This window comes from Falco cherrug, chromosome 16 (genome assembly GCF_023634085.1).
Source record: "Falco cherrug isolate bFalChe1 chromosome 16, bFalChe1.pri, whole genome shotgun sequence".
Lineage (NCBI taxonomy): Eukaryota > Metazoa > Chordata > Aves > Falconiformes > Falconidae > Falco > Falco cherrug.
Window position 1 is genome coordinate 4,217,834 of NC_073712.1, and position 17,259 is coordinate 4,235,092.

At 51.1% G+C, this 17,259-nt stretch overlaps 1 protein-coding gene across 6 annotated transcripts in view; it reads right to left on the minus strand.

The window, feature by feature from the left end:
- Window positions 1-16,945, minus strand: part of BRPF3 (bromodomain and PHD finger containing 3) — a 35,707-nt gene extending 18,762 nt beyond the window's left edge. The window contains exons 1-4 of one of the 6 annotated variants that reach the window (XM_055728337.1): window positions 16,856-16,945; window positions 3,649-5,051; window positions 2,434-2,590; window positions 846-977 (exon numbers count right to left, since the gene is read on the minus strand). In XM_055728337.1, the coding sequence (XP_055584312.1) occupies window positions 846-977; window positions 2,434-2,590; window positions 3,649-5,033 (1,674 nt within the window). In that variant the 5' untranslated portion in view covers window positions 5,034-5,051; window positions 16,856-16,945. Of the gene's footprint in view, window positions 1-845; window positions 978-2,433; window positions 2,591-3,648; window positions 5,052-6,044; window positions 6,507-6,559; window positions 6,951-7,659; window positions 8,372-11,461; window positions 12,097-16,855 lie in introns of those variants that run through there. The other 5 variants (XM_055728341.1, XM_055728335.1, XM_055728338.1 and 2 more) reach the window with 5 other exon arrangements.
- Window positions 16,946-17,259: the final 314 nt, after the last annotated feature.

Below are 17,259 nucleotides of genomic sequence, written 5' to 3' on the forward strand. Positions count from 1 at the left end.
GGTCTGAGCAACTGCTGTAAATCAAGGACAACGCAGCAAATGAACCAGTGCTGGCATCAAAAGGACTCCAGAAAAGCTGTGGGCAGTTTCTGGCCACAAAAAACCAGCTTGCACAGAGGAGCTGCGATCACAGAGGATGCCGCTTTCCCTCTGCCTGGCTTCCTGCAGCCAGCCTGAGAACACCCAGGGAATGCCTGAGGCCACATGTACCTGCTCACTCTATGCAGGGCGAGTCTTTCATGAAGCTGGCCTTGAAGATACTCATGCCAGACAGCACAGTTGTGGCTGCAGTGACAAACCAGGTACAGCACGCAAAGACCCTCAAGAGACAAAGCTAGCAAGCAGGGGAAGCAACCTCAACTGGTGCAACTTTGGAGAACTGCACACAGATCAAAATGGAAATTGGAAAATTTAGTAAATGGTCTCCATCGTAAAGCTTTTTCTTCTAAAAAAAAGTACTTAGAGGGAAAACCAGGAATTTTCAGCTTTAGAAATGAAGAGCAGAACTCCTATTTAGATGTCTTTTTGGAGTAGGTGTTATCAGACTCCTGAAATAATCATTAAAGGAGATCTAATTTCTACTCTGCAAAACACCCAGTCCATGCCCAGAAACAGAAGGGGTGCTGCAGGGCAGGAATCAGTTTTGCTACCAGTTATGCAAATACATCTTCCCAGCACCCTGCAGCCCAATCCTGGTTCTGAGTAATGAAAGGAGAGTCCATCCAACCGTCAGACTCTATGGAAAGGGGACAAAACTCAAGAAAAACTGCTTCTGCCTCCTGCAGCACAGAGAGCTTGCACGGGACCGAAGCCAAGTGCAGCAACTCAAAGCCAGAACTCCCTACCTGCTCCCGTTTGAGTTTTTCCCTCTTACGGATCAGCTCGATGAGCAGCCGTGCCCGCTCCAAGTCATGCCGCAGTTTCTGCCAGTACTTCAGCTCTTCCTTCACGGCACTGGTCTTCTCATCCTGCTCCTTCTGTAAGACACAGCAGTGGGGTGAGATGAAACACACAAGTGGCTTCCCCCCCCGTCTCAGCGTCTCTGGCAAATAGCTCTGATAATCTTCCTCCTGTCTACTTGTCTCTTGCTCAGACTACTTCCCCTCCTTCCTCAGCACTTAGCTGCCTCACAAACACAACACCAGCCTTTCAGGATTTCACGTTATTTGTGAAGTTAGGACTAAATCGTGCTGTAGCTACACCCTGGGAACACACCTCAGTGCATGCTCCTTCACTCCCTCCCTGCTTTTATATCCAAGTTCATTACAGAGCCTGGAAATTTTTCTGTTGGCTGCTGTGCATTGAAGAGGCGGCCCAAAGCATTTGCAGTATAAAGGCAAGGCGAGCGAAAGCATGGGAGAAAAGCGCTGTTGTTACCCTCTTTGTAACCAATAAGAGTGTCACGGAAAGAGATTTACCAAAACAGAGGAGCAGCCACTGCGGGGAGATGAGCTCACACCTTTCAAGGCACAGTTCAGTGGCTTTGCAATGCAATCATCCTTCCTCTCCTAAATCTGTAGCTTTTTACACGGTTTGGAGGATATACCTGAAGTGTACACACTTTTGCATGATTGCCAAGAGAGGACAATTGCTTCACAAGATCTTGATGGTTTATATTGATAGGACATTGGTTTTCAAGAACTTACTTCTGGTAAATGCCAACTTAGTACATGAAGGAAATGCTGTGCTTCCCCAAGCTCCAGACTGATGAGTGGGAAGTATTTTTTTTATTAATCACCCAGAGCAGTCTTCACACAAACTGAAAGCCTATAAATTCCTCCAACTACATTAAAAATATACGTGCACGCACACCACCTGCTGACAGGCTATGTTGGAGGGTAGAGTCCGACTGCTTGATTGCTTCACCAACTACTTCTCGTGCCAAAAGCAGTACTGTTTAACAGCATCGAGATCGAGTGACTCTGGATGCCAGCTCAGAGGAGGAAGCAAAGGAGTCCAGAGCTGGTGATTATGTCTAAACTTCCATATGAATCTGCATGGGAGGGTCAGAACTTGAAGCTGCAGGGAGAATGACCCAAACTGGAAGATGGCCAGGACTCTGGAGCTAACACCCATTCTGTTGGGGAGGGGATCTTTAATCACTCGTGAGGAACGTGGGTTTATGATGCATCTAAGAGATCAGTGCACCAAGGGCCCATCACACCCTTGCACAATTTTGGGTCTCCTGACTCAGGGGAAAAACTCTTACCAGCTGCTTCATCCACAGCAATTCTAGCACAAGGGATATCCCACTGATATGCTAACGCAGCTCTTCACGCATGAGCGTACCAAGAGGAGACCAAAAGAGACTTAAATCTGGTCACCCTCTGGTCCTTCCACCCTCATTCCCCTTCCCAGCCATGCATCAAGCGCATCTCCCCCTGGAATACAAGCTCTCCATCCTCCCACACAGGTTCAGCTGGGGACCAGTACCTGCTCCGCGGTCCTCTGGGACTGGAGGTGCGAGTGCAGGCGCCGGATCAGCGGCACCCCGTTCCTCGCCTGCCGCTTCAGCAGCCAGTAGTTGTGGAGCCTCTGCATGAACTGGTTCTTCCTCTGGAGGGGGAGGCCACTGCAGATTTTGTTCAACCTGAAGGAAGCAAAGAGGTGTCAGGGAGCCAACCGCAAAGCAATCGTGACTCTGCGGACCGTGTGATACCATCAGGTTTCCCGACGAAGCTCTGCAGTGTCGTGTCAATGCACCCTCTGAACTACACATGCAACTGGTACAATGTGGGATCTCCCCACCGTGAAGTCACACGTGCCTAATTTTCCCAATATATCCCTACGTTAGTAGCAGCTCAGCTGGAGGTTCTCACCAAGCACTTGGCACAGCACGGTCAAAGTACGCAATCGCCTACTTGCCTCCAAGCCTTAATTTCAAAACTACTTTCAGTGTCAAGAACTTTCCTGGGGGTCAATTAAGCCTGGTGTTAGTAAGCTGGAGCCCGGGAAACTAACTTGGCAGGAGTCCAAGAATAATATCTCACCTATTCCAATCTTTTCGAACCATTCATTAGATTATATGCAGTGCCTTATCAGCAGTTCTCCAGAGCTTTATCTGTTAAAATACCAGCGACGCACCATTACACTTCCTAAGGCACCGAACAAAAATTCAGCACTACCTAGTTCTGCATGAGAGAGAGCTGGGAGAAAAAAAAACCAACCCAGCCAAATTCAAAGCTGCTTGCAATATGGACAGGTTTGACATGCTGCGTAATACAAGGAGGAATTAAGAAACTATGAAATGAGATTAAAAAAAATATGTAATACTGGGATGACCCCTATCTGTCTGCCAACCTGCAATGCCTGAAGTATTTGAAAAACACCTTCACAGCCATCTGTCTGAATTCAGGTGCTCGGCGGGTGTTTGCTGTTAGGGGTTAGGGACCACCATGGGTTCTGCGTTACACAACAGTTTGGGGTGGCTGCTCGGCAAAGCAGGGAACCACCATGCACCAGCGACACTCCCACGGAAGAACGCTGGTCAGGAATGACTCTGAACACAGTTATTGCTAGGTCTTGACTGAAGATTCAGTGTTTCCAAGGGAGGACCTTGGAAGGGTCCCCCAAGAGGGACCGAGTCCTCAGAAAAGACCCTGTCCAGCTCCAGCTGTCCAGCTCCTTCCCCAAACTTGCAACACTCACCTGTAAGAGGGGATTTGTGCAACGGTCACCATGGGCACAGACGAATGCCCGTTGGTCACACCACCAGGCTTCTTTTTGATCTTCTGCTTCAATTTCACTCGGTTCTTTTTCAGAGACCCTTTGGGAGGGCCAGAATCGGCTTCCTCCTCTCCCTGCTCCTTCACAGTGTCCTCCTGCCCCCCGCCGCTAGCAGCTGAAGACCCTTTTTTCACCATCCCAGGCGGGGAATGACTCTCACAATAGGCAGTCTTGCGCACGGTGAACGTCGTGCCGTTGATGCTGGTCTCCCTCATGGGTTCGATCTTCATGAAGAGACCAGCCCGCTGGGCACAGGTGACGTGGAAGGCAGTGTAACAGTTCATCTTGTGGCACTGGATGGCAGCTCCCATGCCCTTCTGCTTGCAGATACAGCATGTGAGCTTCCACCGAGCCGGGGGGATGTTATTTATCCCTTCAATGGGCTCCAGGAACACAGTGTTTGCAAAGCAGACCTCGGGGATCCAGATGGCACAAACCACGTGAGCCCAGCGGCCATCGCTAGTCTGCTTGAAGGCTCCACCTTTGTTTGGGCAAAGGACACAATCCACAGGGCGAGAAGGGGACTGTAAGCAGCAGCGGCAAAGCCACTGCCCCTCGGGGATATAGGGCACGCCATAACACTCCTGGTGCACGGCCAGATTGCAGATATCACAGAACAGGATGACGTTGCTGTTGTGACACTCGTCGTCCATGCAGACGCAGCAGAAGGCGTCCTCATCGACGAGGGACTGCTGAGCCCCATTGTTGCGGCTCTCAAGGTACGACTCCTTTTCCAACCGATCCACCAGCAGCTCAAAAGTGTCTGGGGAAACTGTCCCATAACCATCGTCCCTTCTCTTCTCGTTGATCATGTCCAGCCACGCCAGATCCTCCTCATCCATGTCATACTCCACCTCTACATCAAGGTCCTCGGGAGGCTTTTCAATGTACCGGTAGTAGGCAGCAGGGAGAGGAGGGGCGTCTGGCTGGCTGAAGGAGTCCACCACACGGAAGTTGGGCTGGGGTAAGTGTAAAGATGTCCCTGGTGCATGTTTGGAGCAGGACTCCTTCTTCTTGCCTTTGGAAGGTGTTTTCTTAGATTTGGAAGGGAAAAGGGGCTGCTCGCTGTTTTCCTTGTTGCTGTTGCACTCTGTGATGTCCTGGGCTGTCAGCTCGTCCTCCGTGATGATTTTTAAGGGATCGTAGATGCTGATGCGATGAAGCCGCCCATCGATGTCTACCTCCACGATCCGCTGGGCCTGAGCATAAGTCAGTGTCTCCCGAGTCGGTGAGCACTTGAGGCTGTAGGGCGAGGGAGAGCGCCTCCCCTCCAAGTTCTGCCGGGACCTCCTCCGAGGCTTCCTCATCGCTGCAGTTCAGAGACCCTGTACCAAAACAGGACAGAGGATAGCATAAGCCCAGGAGACAAGCAAGGAGCAGCACAGATTCAAAAACTCACTCGGTGTTTCAACAAAGCAACATTTCTACTAGAGACTCCAGCAGTTTCAGGCTTGCTGACACTTTACACCGCCTTAGATACAAGCAGGTAATGGATATATCAACCACTTCTTGTAATGTGTGTCAGAGCAACGCACAGCACCCTCCAACCATCTCCATCTACATGTCAGGACATGTACAGACCCCCATAGCGCCAGATGAGAAGAGCTCAAATTAATTTTACAGCATAGCATCCCAACACTCTGCTGTGCGTTCAGCTCAGCAAACCGTTCAGATCCTCTGAAATTCAAACAGTACTTAACACATCTGCTTGCACCGTTCACATACTAAGTCCACACCACCCAAGGAGTTCTCCTCTGTTCTTTTGCCTCTGTGGCTTTTCTTTTATATCCCCAATAGCACACAAAATGTGCTGGATGTTTTCCAGGTGGAAAGGAAAGCACTGTTCCTGTCCTATGAAAGCAGTTCCCAATTTTCTTTTGTTGCTGAGCTCCATATGAGAAAACTAGCAGTGCTCCCTCAGTCCAGGAGACTGCTTGCTCCTCCAAGTTTCCCACCTCAGGGCTGCCACCATTCTTCCTTTCCCACACTGTGGATGCAGAAGGTCCCATAGTGAAAAATCACCCTCCAGCTTTGCCTTCCCTTCTCTCACAGATGTAGCTGTTCCTTACAGCCCTCTCCAGACAGTGCACTGGATGGACTGTGTCCTTCCCAACACGCAAAATGGGTCACAAAAGCCCAAACAGAACCAGAGGATGAACAGAGCAACGCAGCTAGATGTGCATCCCTTCTGCTCTTTGGTGGGATCCATGAGGAAGTGAAAGGGAATGAGCACAGGAACAAGCAGCACGGATCCAGACAGACTCGATAGCTCTGGCTCAGCGTTAGTCCCTCTGGAGCCACAACCCACGTTCACAGACCTGAGCTGGTTCTGCACGGAGGATCCACAGGGGACTGAGCAGGAAAGCTGCAAGACAGCTCCTAGACCGCACCAGGAACTGTGCAATGGTATTTGCTCCAGCCTTAACAAAAAACCCAAGCCAGCTCTGCCCTCGCAAACTGCTAATCAGCAACCCAGATAATTATTTGAGAGTCAGCTCCTGGCATTAAGGAGGTGCCTGTCAAGGGGGAGCGGAGAAGAAGCCTGGAGCCGGAGAGATGACCTGGGGGAGGATGGAGACATGGCGGCAGGAGCCAGGCGATCTGAGGGTGAAGGAGGGAGGCAGCGAAGAGGGAAAGCAGAGAGGAAGCCAAGTGAGTAATACAAGCGAGAAGGGCAGTGTCGGGATGGGAACATGAGTTATGGGAAGAAATGGGCTGAGGCTGAAACACGCTGGAGAGGAGACAAAGAAAAGCAAATGTAAAATCTCCCCGAGAAGATAAGCCAGCCCAGAGCTTATCTGTTGCTACACAGAGGCCTGAAGCAGCAACTCACCCTTATTTAGAGCAAACCACACTTCCAGCCCCTTTCTGTGGGACCCGCAGACAAGAAAACATAGTACAAATCCATAATTTGTACTTAGCCATTGCATTATTTCTGCTCTGTGAAGGACATGGCTCAGAAACCCTCAATCATGTGAGTCAAAGCAATCAGCACCTCGCAGGACCAGGACCTACAAGAAGCCCCACGCTTATTCCAGAAAGAAGTAACGATTCCAGGAGCAACACTTTTTCCTGAAAAAAGTACCAGTTCTGTGAACCACGAGATTAAGCCGTGACACACGTGTCCTAAGAAACAAAACAGGCTTTAAGAAAAGTTTCCAAACTCTCTTTTGCATCCACAGAAAGAAGCTACAGGTACCACTTTCAGTACACACACCCACATCGATGGAGCCTGCAGGCACAGTTTAATTTCAGATGCAAAATAAGAGATGACAATTTCCACCTGCAAATATAGGTACCACAAATTTCAGGACCTTTGCCTTAAAACTCTCATCAGCCACTTGATCAGCAGACTGCAGACACCCAGCTCCACTTGTCCCAGCTGAGCCCCAAGGGCTTCAATCAGCAGGAAAAAAGGATTTTAAAATAAGGGTATAAAAGCAATTTGATCATCAAATGAAAAACCTAGAAAATCTTGCTGGCAAGCAGCTCTCTTACAACTCAGGCAGGTACGAGCAATGAAGAAACCGGAGGCAAAAAGATATATGAGCAAAAAGATATTGGAGAATAAAGTAATTAGCATGAGCTGACCACACATAATTAGTATTGTGTTCAGGAAAAATGAAGCACTAGCCAACTGCTGGGAGTGCTGAGGGACGAGCCATCTGCAGCAAAACAAGCACCTGAAGGAAGGGTTACTTTACCTGTTGAAAAATGGTGCTGAAACAATCAGTATATTGTCTAAAGAAATTACCCAAAGTGGGTTTTCCATTGCAGCAATCGACTGCCATAAAACAACCCATCTGTAAAACACACAATTACTTAGCGCTATGTAGAAGCATCTAAAAACGGCGTGGAAATTGCTGCCAGCAAAGAGCTGAGTGCCTGGGATAAGACATGCACCTGGTTATTAGGAGAGACACAGCTACCCACCTCCAAAATACCTTGAAAGCACCGATGAAATGAACTGGGACACACTGAGCTGAACATTGCAACCTTGTCTGCAACAACAGAAAGTTCTAAGCGGCAATCTAGGAATGTTTTTATCTTCTTGGCACACTTGAAAACACCTCCCAGCCACGGATAACAAAGAATCCCTCTGCAAACAGCACCCACGCATGCTGTAACGCTAAAAAGACTTGACTTCAGTGGGGTTAACTGCTATTTCAGCCCATGCTGATTCTTTGTCCCACCATGGACAAAGGTTGCTGATGTGAAAGCAGAAAGTTCAGTCAGTCACCCTCTCGCCGTCACCACAGCCTGCTCAAGGCTTTCCAAAAACCTCCCATCATCCAGTTCCGCTGGGTATTGCGCCAGGAGCAGGGGGTGAGGTTCCTAGAGAGCACAAATGAGCAAACAACGTGGCTACAATGCACAAAGCCACTGGGGATGAACTTAATTCTACCCCAGGAGTTTGCTCCGGAGTGGTTCAATTCTCCTGAGCAGCAGCTTTCATGTCTGTGGGCCAGAGATGCCTGGGGGGCTGCACAAGGCGACTAAAAAACCAAGCTCGACATCAGGAGACTTAAATTCACTACAAAGGGGTCAAAAGTGCCACTGAAAAAAACCTGAGAGATCCACATATTGAACAACATCACAATAGAGGCCCCTATTATGCACGCAACCCGAAAAAAACAGCAGAAGCAGATCCTCTAAGGGGCAGGCTAAACATTTTATTTACACCCATGCAATGCTGCGCTGGCCATTTCCAAGGGTCAGAGGCACCCTCTACACCACCAAAGACCTCAGTCTCCTTCCCACCCCTCCCTCCCATGGCAGTCCTTCTTTCCAGCCTTTCCACGCTGAACAACCAAAGATTTTCCTTCCAGCACCAGGTTTCTTTGCTGACCTGCAGAGGACACAAGGCTGGAGCTCAAGGCTGCTGGGGGAGTTTCCTGGCCCCTTCCAGCATGGCTTGGGGATCCCAGTGAAGAGCTACGTCGCTCAGCGATGAAGAACTTCAGTGATATGCAGCAAGGAGGAGGTCACCTGGACCTTGGTGGGCAGCAGCAGATGGGAACAACGTGGTTCTTGTTCCACCGGAGCGCCGTGATTATTGGCAGTGGCTTCAGCTCATACAGCCCCAAACAGGCTGGGGTTTGATGTTACCAAGCTTTGGAACATCAACCACAAGGTCTGGAGACGTACCCTCACGTCCCTGTCCCACGCTCGCAGCCACCTGTTGCTGTTTGCTGGGATTTAAATCCCATTCCTGCACAGCGAGGAACAGATGCCTACGGAGCTATTTAAGAAACGCATCCATAAAATAAAAGCAATGGATGCCAGAGGAAAGAAACAGCCTGGAACAGTCACAGCCCCCTTTCCACCTTTGTTCTGCCAACCAACAAAACTGCTGCCCTCACCGATGTCCCTCCACGTTCCCACCGCATCTGTGCTTGCCATGGGCCCATATTCCCCTCGTGTGCCCGACGAGGGTTTACACTCCTCACGCCTGCGATGACACCTACAATGAAGCGCGTCTGTGCTCCGAGCTGCCTGTCCCTGCGATGCAGAGATCGATGCGGAGACCCTTACCGACCCCCTGGCACTCCTGTAACCAAGCCGAGCTGACGGGGGATGCCCCAAGCCATGGGAGAGGACCTCCCTCTGGAGCGGGAGGGTCGAGGCGTCATGTCGGGCTGCGGAGGAAGTTTAAGGTAAAGCCTGGGCTCAGCAAGAGGTGGTGTGTGCCATGAGCTGTGCCCGGCCTCAGCAGCGCTCTGAGGGGACCATGGCACGTCATGAGCTGTGCCCGGCCTCAGCAGCGCTCTGAGGGGACCGTGGCACGTCATGAGCTGTGCTCAGCCTCAGCAGCGCTCTGAGGGGACCGTGGCACGTCATGAGCTGTGCTCAGCCTCAGCAGCGCTCTGAGGGGACCATGGCACGTCATGAGCTGTGCTCAGCCTCAGCAGCGCTCTGAGGGGACCATGGCACGTCATGAGCTCTGCCCGGCCTCAGCAGCGCTCTGAGGGGACCGTGGCACGTCATGAGCTGTGCTCAGCCTCAGCAGCGCTCTGAGGGGACCATGGCACGTCATGAGCTGTGCCCAGCCTCAGCAGCGCTCTGAGGGGACCATGGCACGTCATGAGCTGTGCTCAGCCTCAGCAGCGCTCTGAGGGGACCATGGCACGTCATGAGCTGTGCTCAGCCTCAGCAGCGCTCTGAGGGGACGGTGGCACGTCATGAGCTGTGCCCGGCCTCAGCAGCGCTCTGAGGGGACCGTGGCACGTCATGAGCTGTGCTCAGCCTCAGCAGCGCTCTGAGGGGACCGTGGCACGTCATGAGCTGTGCTCAGCCTCAGCAGCGCTCTGAGGGGACCATGGCACATCATGAGCTGTGCCCAGCCTCAGCAGCGCTCTGAGGGGACCATGGCACGTCATGAGCTGTGCTCAGCCTCAGCAGCGCTCTGAGGGGACCATGGCACGTCATGAGCTGTGCTCAGCCTCAGCAGCGCTCTGAGGGGACCATGGCACGTCATGAGCTGTGCTCAGCCTCAGCAGCGCTCTGAGGGGACCGTGGCACGTCATGAGCTGTGCTCAGCCTCAGCAGCGCTCTGAGGGGACCATGGCACATCATGAGCTGTGCCCAGCCTCAGCAGCGCTCTGAGGGGACCATGGCACGTCATGAGCTGTGCCCAGCCTCAGCAGCGCTCTGAGGGGACCATGGCACGTCATGAGCTGTGCTCAGCCTCAGCAGCGCTCTGAGGGGACCATGGCACGTCATGAGCTGTGCCCAGCCTCAGCAGCGCTCTGAGGGGACCATGGCACGTCATGAGCTGTGCTCAGCCTCAGCAGCGCTCTGAGGGGACCATGGCACGTCATGAGCTGTGCTCAGCCTCAGCAGCGCTCTGAGGGGACCGTGGCACGTCATGAGCTGTGCTCAGCCTCAGCAGCGCTCTGAGGGGACCATGGCACGTCATGAGCTGTGCTCAGCCTCAGCAGCGCTCTGACCATGGCAGGTCATGAGCTGTGCCCAGCCTCAGCAGCGCTCTGAGGGGACCGTGGCACGCCATGAGCTGTGACAGATGCCAGCCGGGAGCTCCTCTCAGGAGCTCCCCTGTGCAGCGAGAGCCACATAGTCCCTGCAGGGACCCCCAGTAGCAGCCAGCGATCTGGGTCAAGACATAGCAGGGACCTGGACAGAAATAAAGTCACCCCCGGGGGCGTGGGGAAGGCACGGCGGCCCTCAGCACCTGGCCCTGCCAGGCGAGCCCACCGCCCCGGGGCGCGAAAAGAGTCCCCAAGGAGAGAGGGACTAGGGCGGCGCAGAGCGAGAGAGCGCGCAGGCAGCGCCACGCGGCTATTGGCTATCGCCGCCGCCCATCCCAGCCCCACCACCAATAGCAACGCGAGGCTTTGCGGGTCTACCGCGAGGTGCTCTCGGCCCCGCCTGGGCCAATAGCGTGGGAGAAGGTGGGCGGGGCCCCCACGGGCGCCGCGGAGGGGGGGCCCCAAGATGGCGGCAAGGGGGGGGCCCGGTTGACACGGCGCTGCCCGTTCCCCCTCCGCAGCCGCTCGCCGCCGCCGCCCCCTCCGCGGCGAGGGGTCGCGGGCCGCTCCCGCCGCACCGGCACCGAGCAGGGCCGCGGGGAAGGCCCGCAGGCTGCGGTGCACCGGGCTGCCCCGGCTCCTTCCCTCCCGCCCGGTCACCTTCCCGCGACCCCGGCGCGGGGGTGTGTGAGGGAGGAGAGACCCCCTGAGGGAAGGGTGTCGCGGCCTCCCGCGCAGCGCTTTACCTGGCCGCCTCAGGCGCCGCCGCCGCGGCGCTCTCCACCGTTGCTGCCGCCTCCTTTTGGGTTGTTTTTTGTTGTTGTTGTTGTTTTTTTGTTGTTGTTGTTTTCAGGGTTTGGGGATTTTTTTTTTCTTTTTTTTTTTTTTAAATCCTCTCCGCCTCCCCCTCCCCTCCCCCCTGGGGCGGACGGGCTCACCCAGCCGGCGGCGGGAGGGGAGGGCACAAGATGTCGGCTCCGTCCGCTCCGGCTACCGCCGCCTCCTCAGCGCCGCCTCCTCATGCCGCTGCCGCCGCTGCTCCCGCCGCTGCCGCTCCGGCCCCGGTGCCGCTTCGCCCCCCACCACCCTCACCTCCCCCCGGGCCCCCCCCCCCGCCGCTCTCGGTGCTGTGTGGAGGCGAAGGGGGCGGGGGGGGGGGGGGAGCAGGGGACACACGCACAAGATGGAGGCGGCGGTGGCGGCGGCGGAGCCCGGCCGAGCGGCGAGGAGAGGCGGCAGCCAGCGGGCAGGCGGGGGAGGGGGCTGCCGCGCTTCGCTCCCCCCCGCGGGCAGGGACCGCCCGCCCCTCCCCGGTCCCTTCCCACCCCCGGGCCGAGCCGAGCGGAGCGGGAGGCCCCGGGGGCTGCGGGGTGACGGCGGGGGGGGGGTGGGGTGTGGGTTGGGGGGTCCCTCGTGGCTGGGGGGGGCGCGCCACGTGCCCGGCGGGGGTCTGCTTCTAGCTGCGGGCCCCCCATTCCGCGGGGTTGGGGTGCACCCGTGGGGGTCCCGTCCTTAGCCCCCTGGCCGCTCGGGGTGATCGGGCTGGCTTCCAGCCCCAGGTGCGTTGGGGTGCCTGCATCCTGCACCCGCTTTATTTGCAGGAGGGCTGGGGTCCTGACCCCCAGGGACCCCTCGGCCTTGTCTCTGCGCTGCTAGCCCAACGGGCAACAACCACCGAGCTACGGGAATGGGAATATCTCATATTTATTCTTTAGCCTGATCCTACAGGTCCAGATGGGCTTCCCAGCGCGCAGAGGTGTGATGGGTGAGGGACAGCGGGCGAGGAGCCAGCGAGGAAGAAGTTACACTTGCAGCTGAGCGAAGTGGTGGGATAGGAACTACAGAGGCTCCTACACTTACTTTTTATAGAGCATACAGCATACTCAGGCATATGCACGCTCCACCTTCCACCGAGATGGTGTTCCGAGATTGTGCAGGGTATTGTGTAATATTACCACCTGAATTTACAGAATTAACTGAATTGTTTTCAAAAGGAAAAAAAAAAAAAGCATGCTATTTTTCCCTCATTTACTGTCCAACTAGAGATCTTTTGTCTCTTAATGTATATTAACAAGCAGCTGGTCTATGACAAGTCCATTGCAGAGTGCTGGGGTGGGACCTCATCTTCCTGAAGCCTTAAAGCATCGAAAAACACGTTACTGCTGAACAGGCTTACATGCCAACCTCTACCTACTCCTTTCTGCGTATACTTTTTAAAGAACCTACTGTTAATGTATCTGAACTCAAAAATAAGTAATAATATATTCTGTTCTCATCCTGCATAAAAAAAATAACCTATCAAAGATTTTCTGTACCATCTCTCAGGATCTCGCCTCACCCTGAAAGAACAACATGCAACAGCATGGTCCTGTCCATGAAGGATTGAAAAAAAAATATTTATAGGTGTTTGTGCTTCTGAGTTGAGTGTTGGGAAGACAGTTAAACCGTAAAATCATTTAAATAACTGATAAGCGATTTCACTATCTCATTTTCCCTTATGCAAGAACTTAATTTTAACAGTGGGTGTTACATTTTTCTCCTAGCACTTCTGGTGTCCTTTGTTCTTTTTATTACGACACATTTTTGTAAAGTCTTTCATTTTGATCTCAGTTTTGAAACTTTATACTCTTAGATTCACACTGGAAGTGGCTTATTATAATCACGTTAGGTTCCAGTCTTGCAAAGATTTGCATACATGCTTAATGTCAAGCATGTGAATAGCCCTGGTAAGTTCAGTAAGATGACTCGTGCACAAAGCGGTGTACAGACATCTCTGAAGAGCGGGGACCATGTGTTACAACATCAAAACAAGTTATCCATCATTTAGTTTTATAACAGAGCTGTGGAGCTAATGTGTTATTTGAAAAAACATTCTGAACTTATCTCACATCCCAGAGGCACAACTTAATTCAATTTCTTTGCTCTCCTGGTTTTTAAAGGGTGCAAGTTCAAAACCAGCAATGTTGCTTCAAATGAAAGCAGCAGTCTGGACAGCTCAAACAGGGCTGGGCACCTTCAATCATTTTATAATTTTCTTCGTTTTTATTCAAGTGAATCAACCATAATTTTCTCCCCTTTTAAAGTGTAATTTGGAATTGAGAACTGACCTTCTTGTTGTTGATTCATTAAGCCTCAGAAATACGTAATGTTTGTTCTGTGGCCATTTTTTTCAGAATTGTTGAAATTAATGCCATTGCTAAACAGGACCTGTGGGTGTTAAAGGTTAAAAGCCTGGTATCTCAAAGCGATTAGCCTCAGCTGCCATTTATTTCAGCTGGATTTGCAAGTGCTCAGCTGCACTTTCTAAGACTCTAGCATGTTCGGTCTCACTAACTTCAGAGGGGTGACACAAGCACCCAGCACGATTGCCTCAGTGTGTTCTTTTTTTAATCTTAACATGCAAATCATAGTTTTAAAACCTTTTTTTTTTTTTCAGGTGAAGTGTTCTGGAGACGGATCTAAAATTATAGTTGATGGTGGCAGTATTTTTATTTTTCCAACCAAACTTGGCTAAAAGGAGTTGACTCGCTTTCATTTAACAGAAAATCAATGAGGGTTGAAGAGATATACTAACCTTTCAGTATCATTTAATAGAGCGCAATCCAACAAAAAAGGAGTTATCAATCAGCCGAAGTGCTGACTGAATCAGTTCTGAAGCAGCACTGGCTGAATGTCACGTTACAAGCTGTATAAACCCGTGTGGCTCAGAAAACAGCCTTGTAGAGAGAAATTGGGGAAAACATCCCATAAACCACATTCACCTGGCAACTCTTGACATTTTCACAGTGTACAGTTGAACTCGATGATCTTAAAATGTCTTTTCCAACCTAAATGATTCTGTGATTACTGCAATTAGTGCGGCGAGTGTTCATCCATTTGGGGAAAAAAATGAGTTACTACTGGCTACTTCGGTCTTCATTAAATCTTTCTCTTTGATGTCTTGTTTCTCTTAGTTGGGAAAAGAAGAGCCATAATCACGTTACCAGCCAACACTCCACTGACCCACGATACGGGAACCGCAGAGGATTAGGAATGCTTTCCCTGGTTGCTCAGGCAAGAGCGAGACATGGAAATATGAAAAGGTATTACCACCCTTTGTACAGTATCTCACTGGAGTTCTTAGATGTGTTTATCATTTTCTATGTTTCTCTTTTCTCCCATTATCACATACTTAAAGCCTGAGAATTGCGTAGTCTGCTACCTAGAATGTGAAAAGGTTATATATGAAAACAGATGCTCTTTCTTTTTCCTGTAGGATGAGTGTACAGTTTTCTAAGAGGCTGTAGATACCTTCAAGGCTCTGCACAGAAAGGTTTCTAGGTGATGTCAAAACACAGTAAGTATTGTGTCGCTGAAAAAAATCCTGATCGTTTTGTGGTGTCTCTTAAGAAAAAAAAAATAAAAAATAAAGCCCCACATATTGCTTCATCTGCTTTTTCTTTCCCACTTACATCTGGAAGTACCTAATAAATATGTCCCACAAAGTTGTAACTTCACAGACCTAATTAGCTGTCAAAAACAACTTACACAGAAAGATTGTTTACGACAAAGGCTTCACTTTCCAAATAAAATAAACAGCTTAGATGATAAACTCCGAAAGAAATGTAGGATTAACAAGTAAATAGTACTTCAAGGTAAACATCTGTATGTTATGTGAAAGGCACAAAAATTCTACCCGTATAGATTTTTATCATCCGTAATATAAACAGCAAACTTATTCCTGGCTGGCGTAATTCACAGAATTTTGGATGTTCACTTAATGGCTGGGTGATTTTTATCACTCAATTTTGTGTTTTTAAAGTATGTAAACCACACAAGGGGGAAAAAACAAAAGTAACAAAAGGAATGTAGATCAAATATGTGCCAGCGTGGGTCAGCCACCAGGCACACCTGCGCCTCAGTGCAGGATAATTTCTTCTTTGACTGACAGTGTCTCTCAGGGTCACACACCCCCTCTGCTTTCTGGTGCTGATTTTGAAGTATTTTAAACCTCAGCCTGAGTCACCGGCTCTGCTGAGCAGGTGCTTTTCAAGCTCCTTTCATGAAACGTGACTGATTTTTTTTTTTTTTCTCCTTCAAGTAGCTCGTTGCTGAAGCGTGTCCTCAGATGCCATACGAGCACCAGGATGGTTGGTCTTTACAGACAGACGCTGCCTCTCCACTACCAACCTGCTACATTTCCTGCCATTTAGTTTGAGTTCCTGGCTGGTGCATACCACAAAAACCAAATACAGGTGTAACTGCAGGGCTCCTGGCCTCGCAGAGCACCAGCTCCATGCCTTTGTCAGGACATGGGGAATGGCAGCAGAGCGTAGCGTTTGCCTCTCGGGCACTGTGTTGTCACTGGGTGAATGAATGAAACCAGAGCGTGGAGCCCTCACACCAGCTGTCGAGGTTGCTCTCGTGATTTCAGAGTGTTTGGTGTGAGCTCTCACAAGAGAAAACCTATGGAACTTCCCTGAAACACAAAACACTTTCTGGAAGTATATTCAGAGGAACAACTGATACCAAGGAGGCTTTACATGTTATCCATGAAACAAAGGGGATTAACACTTGCTCCAACAGCAAAATGAGTATGTACCCAACACTTGTTCTTACACCCATGAAGTCCCCAGCGCCTCTTCCGTGCTCGTCCTCTGGTCAGACAAACAATTCCCAAAGGGCATCTCAGGTTATTCTTTAGAACTACAGAGGCCTTTTCAACCACCAGCAGACTGCTCGGTAACATTATCCTGACGAGGAAGTTTCTCCCCCAACCATCATCAGAGAGCCGGCAAACTCTAATCCTCCCCAGCTCTGCCTGTCCCGTTTTGCAGAGGGGCCAGATGATTAAATCACACCCTAAATTCCCATTTAAAGTGGTTTATGAGTTCTGTCCGCACAGGTTCTTCACCTTAACAGCTGACTTTCTCAAGGAAAGCTCTATACTCCAAAAGTCTCCATAAATGTACTCTTTTTTTTTTTTTTTTTTCCTCTGTGTTTTTTTTTTGTTGTTTCTTTTTTTGGTTTTCTTTCCCTACAAGACTGAGCTTATAAAACTTTTCTCTGCATCTTTACATCCACAGTTACACGTAGTCAGGACGCCACCCTGCCTCACCCACGCTCCTGAGCCATCTCCCATGGTGTTTGCAGGCACTCACCTGGATGACGACCCTCCGCCGCTGACCACCAAGCCTCATCTCACCAGGGCACAGGCAGCTCTAAACGCCCACAGCTCTCCACGATGCTTTCGGCCGCGACAGCGGGCTCCTCTCTCACCTCTGTTAAAGATCACACAGCGGACAAGGCAGCCAAGCCAGATGCCAGGGTCAAGAGGACAGTATTTTAACTGCTGCTTGACTGATGCAGCTGGAACTTCTCCCTTCCACTGCTCAAGGAAAATGCAGGTTGTCTTACGCTTAGGAAGAGGAAAGGATGGTCCCTTACCCTCATCAAACTGGGGTTCTTCAAGGCAGGGGCAGCAGGATACCACTGCATGTCCTCCAGCCCACCTTTTCATAACAAAAACATTGAATTTCAAGGGAATTGAGGGACTGTCACAACG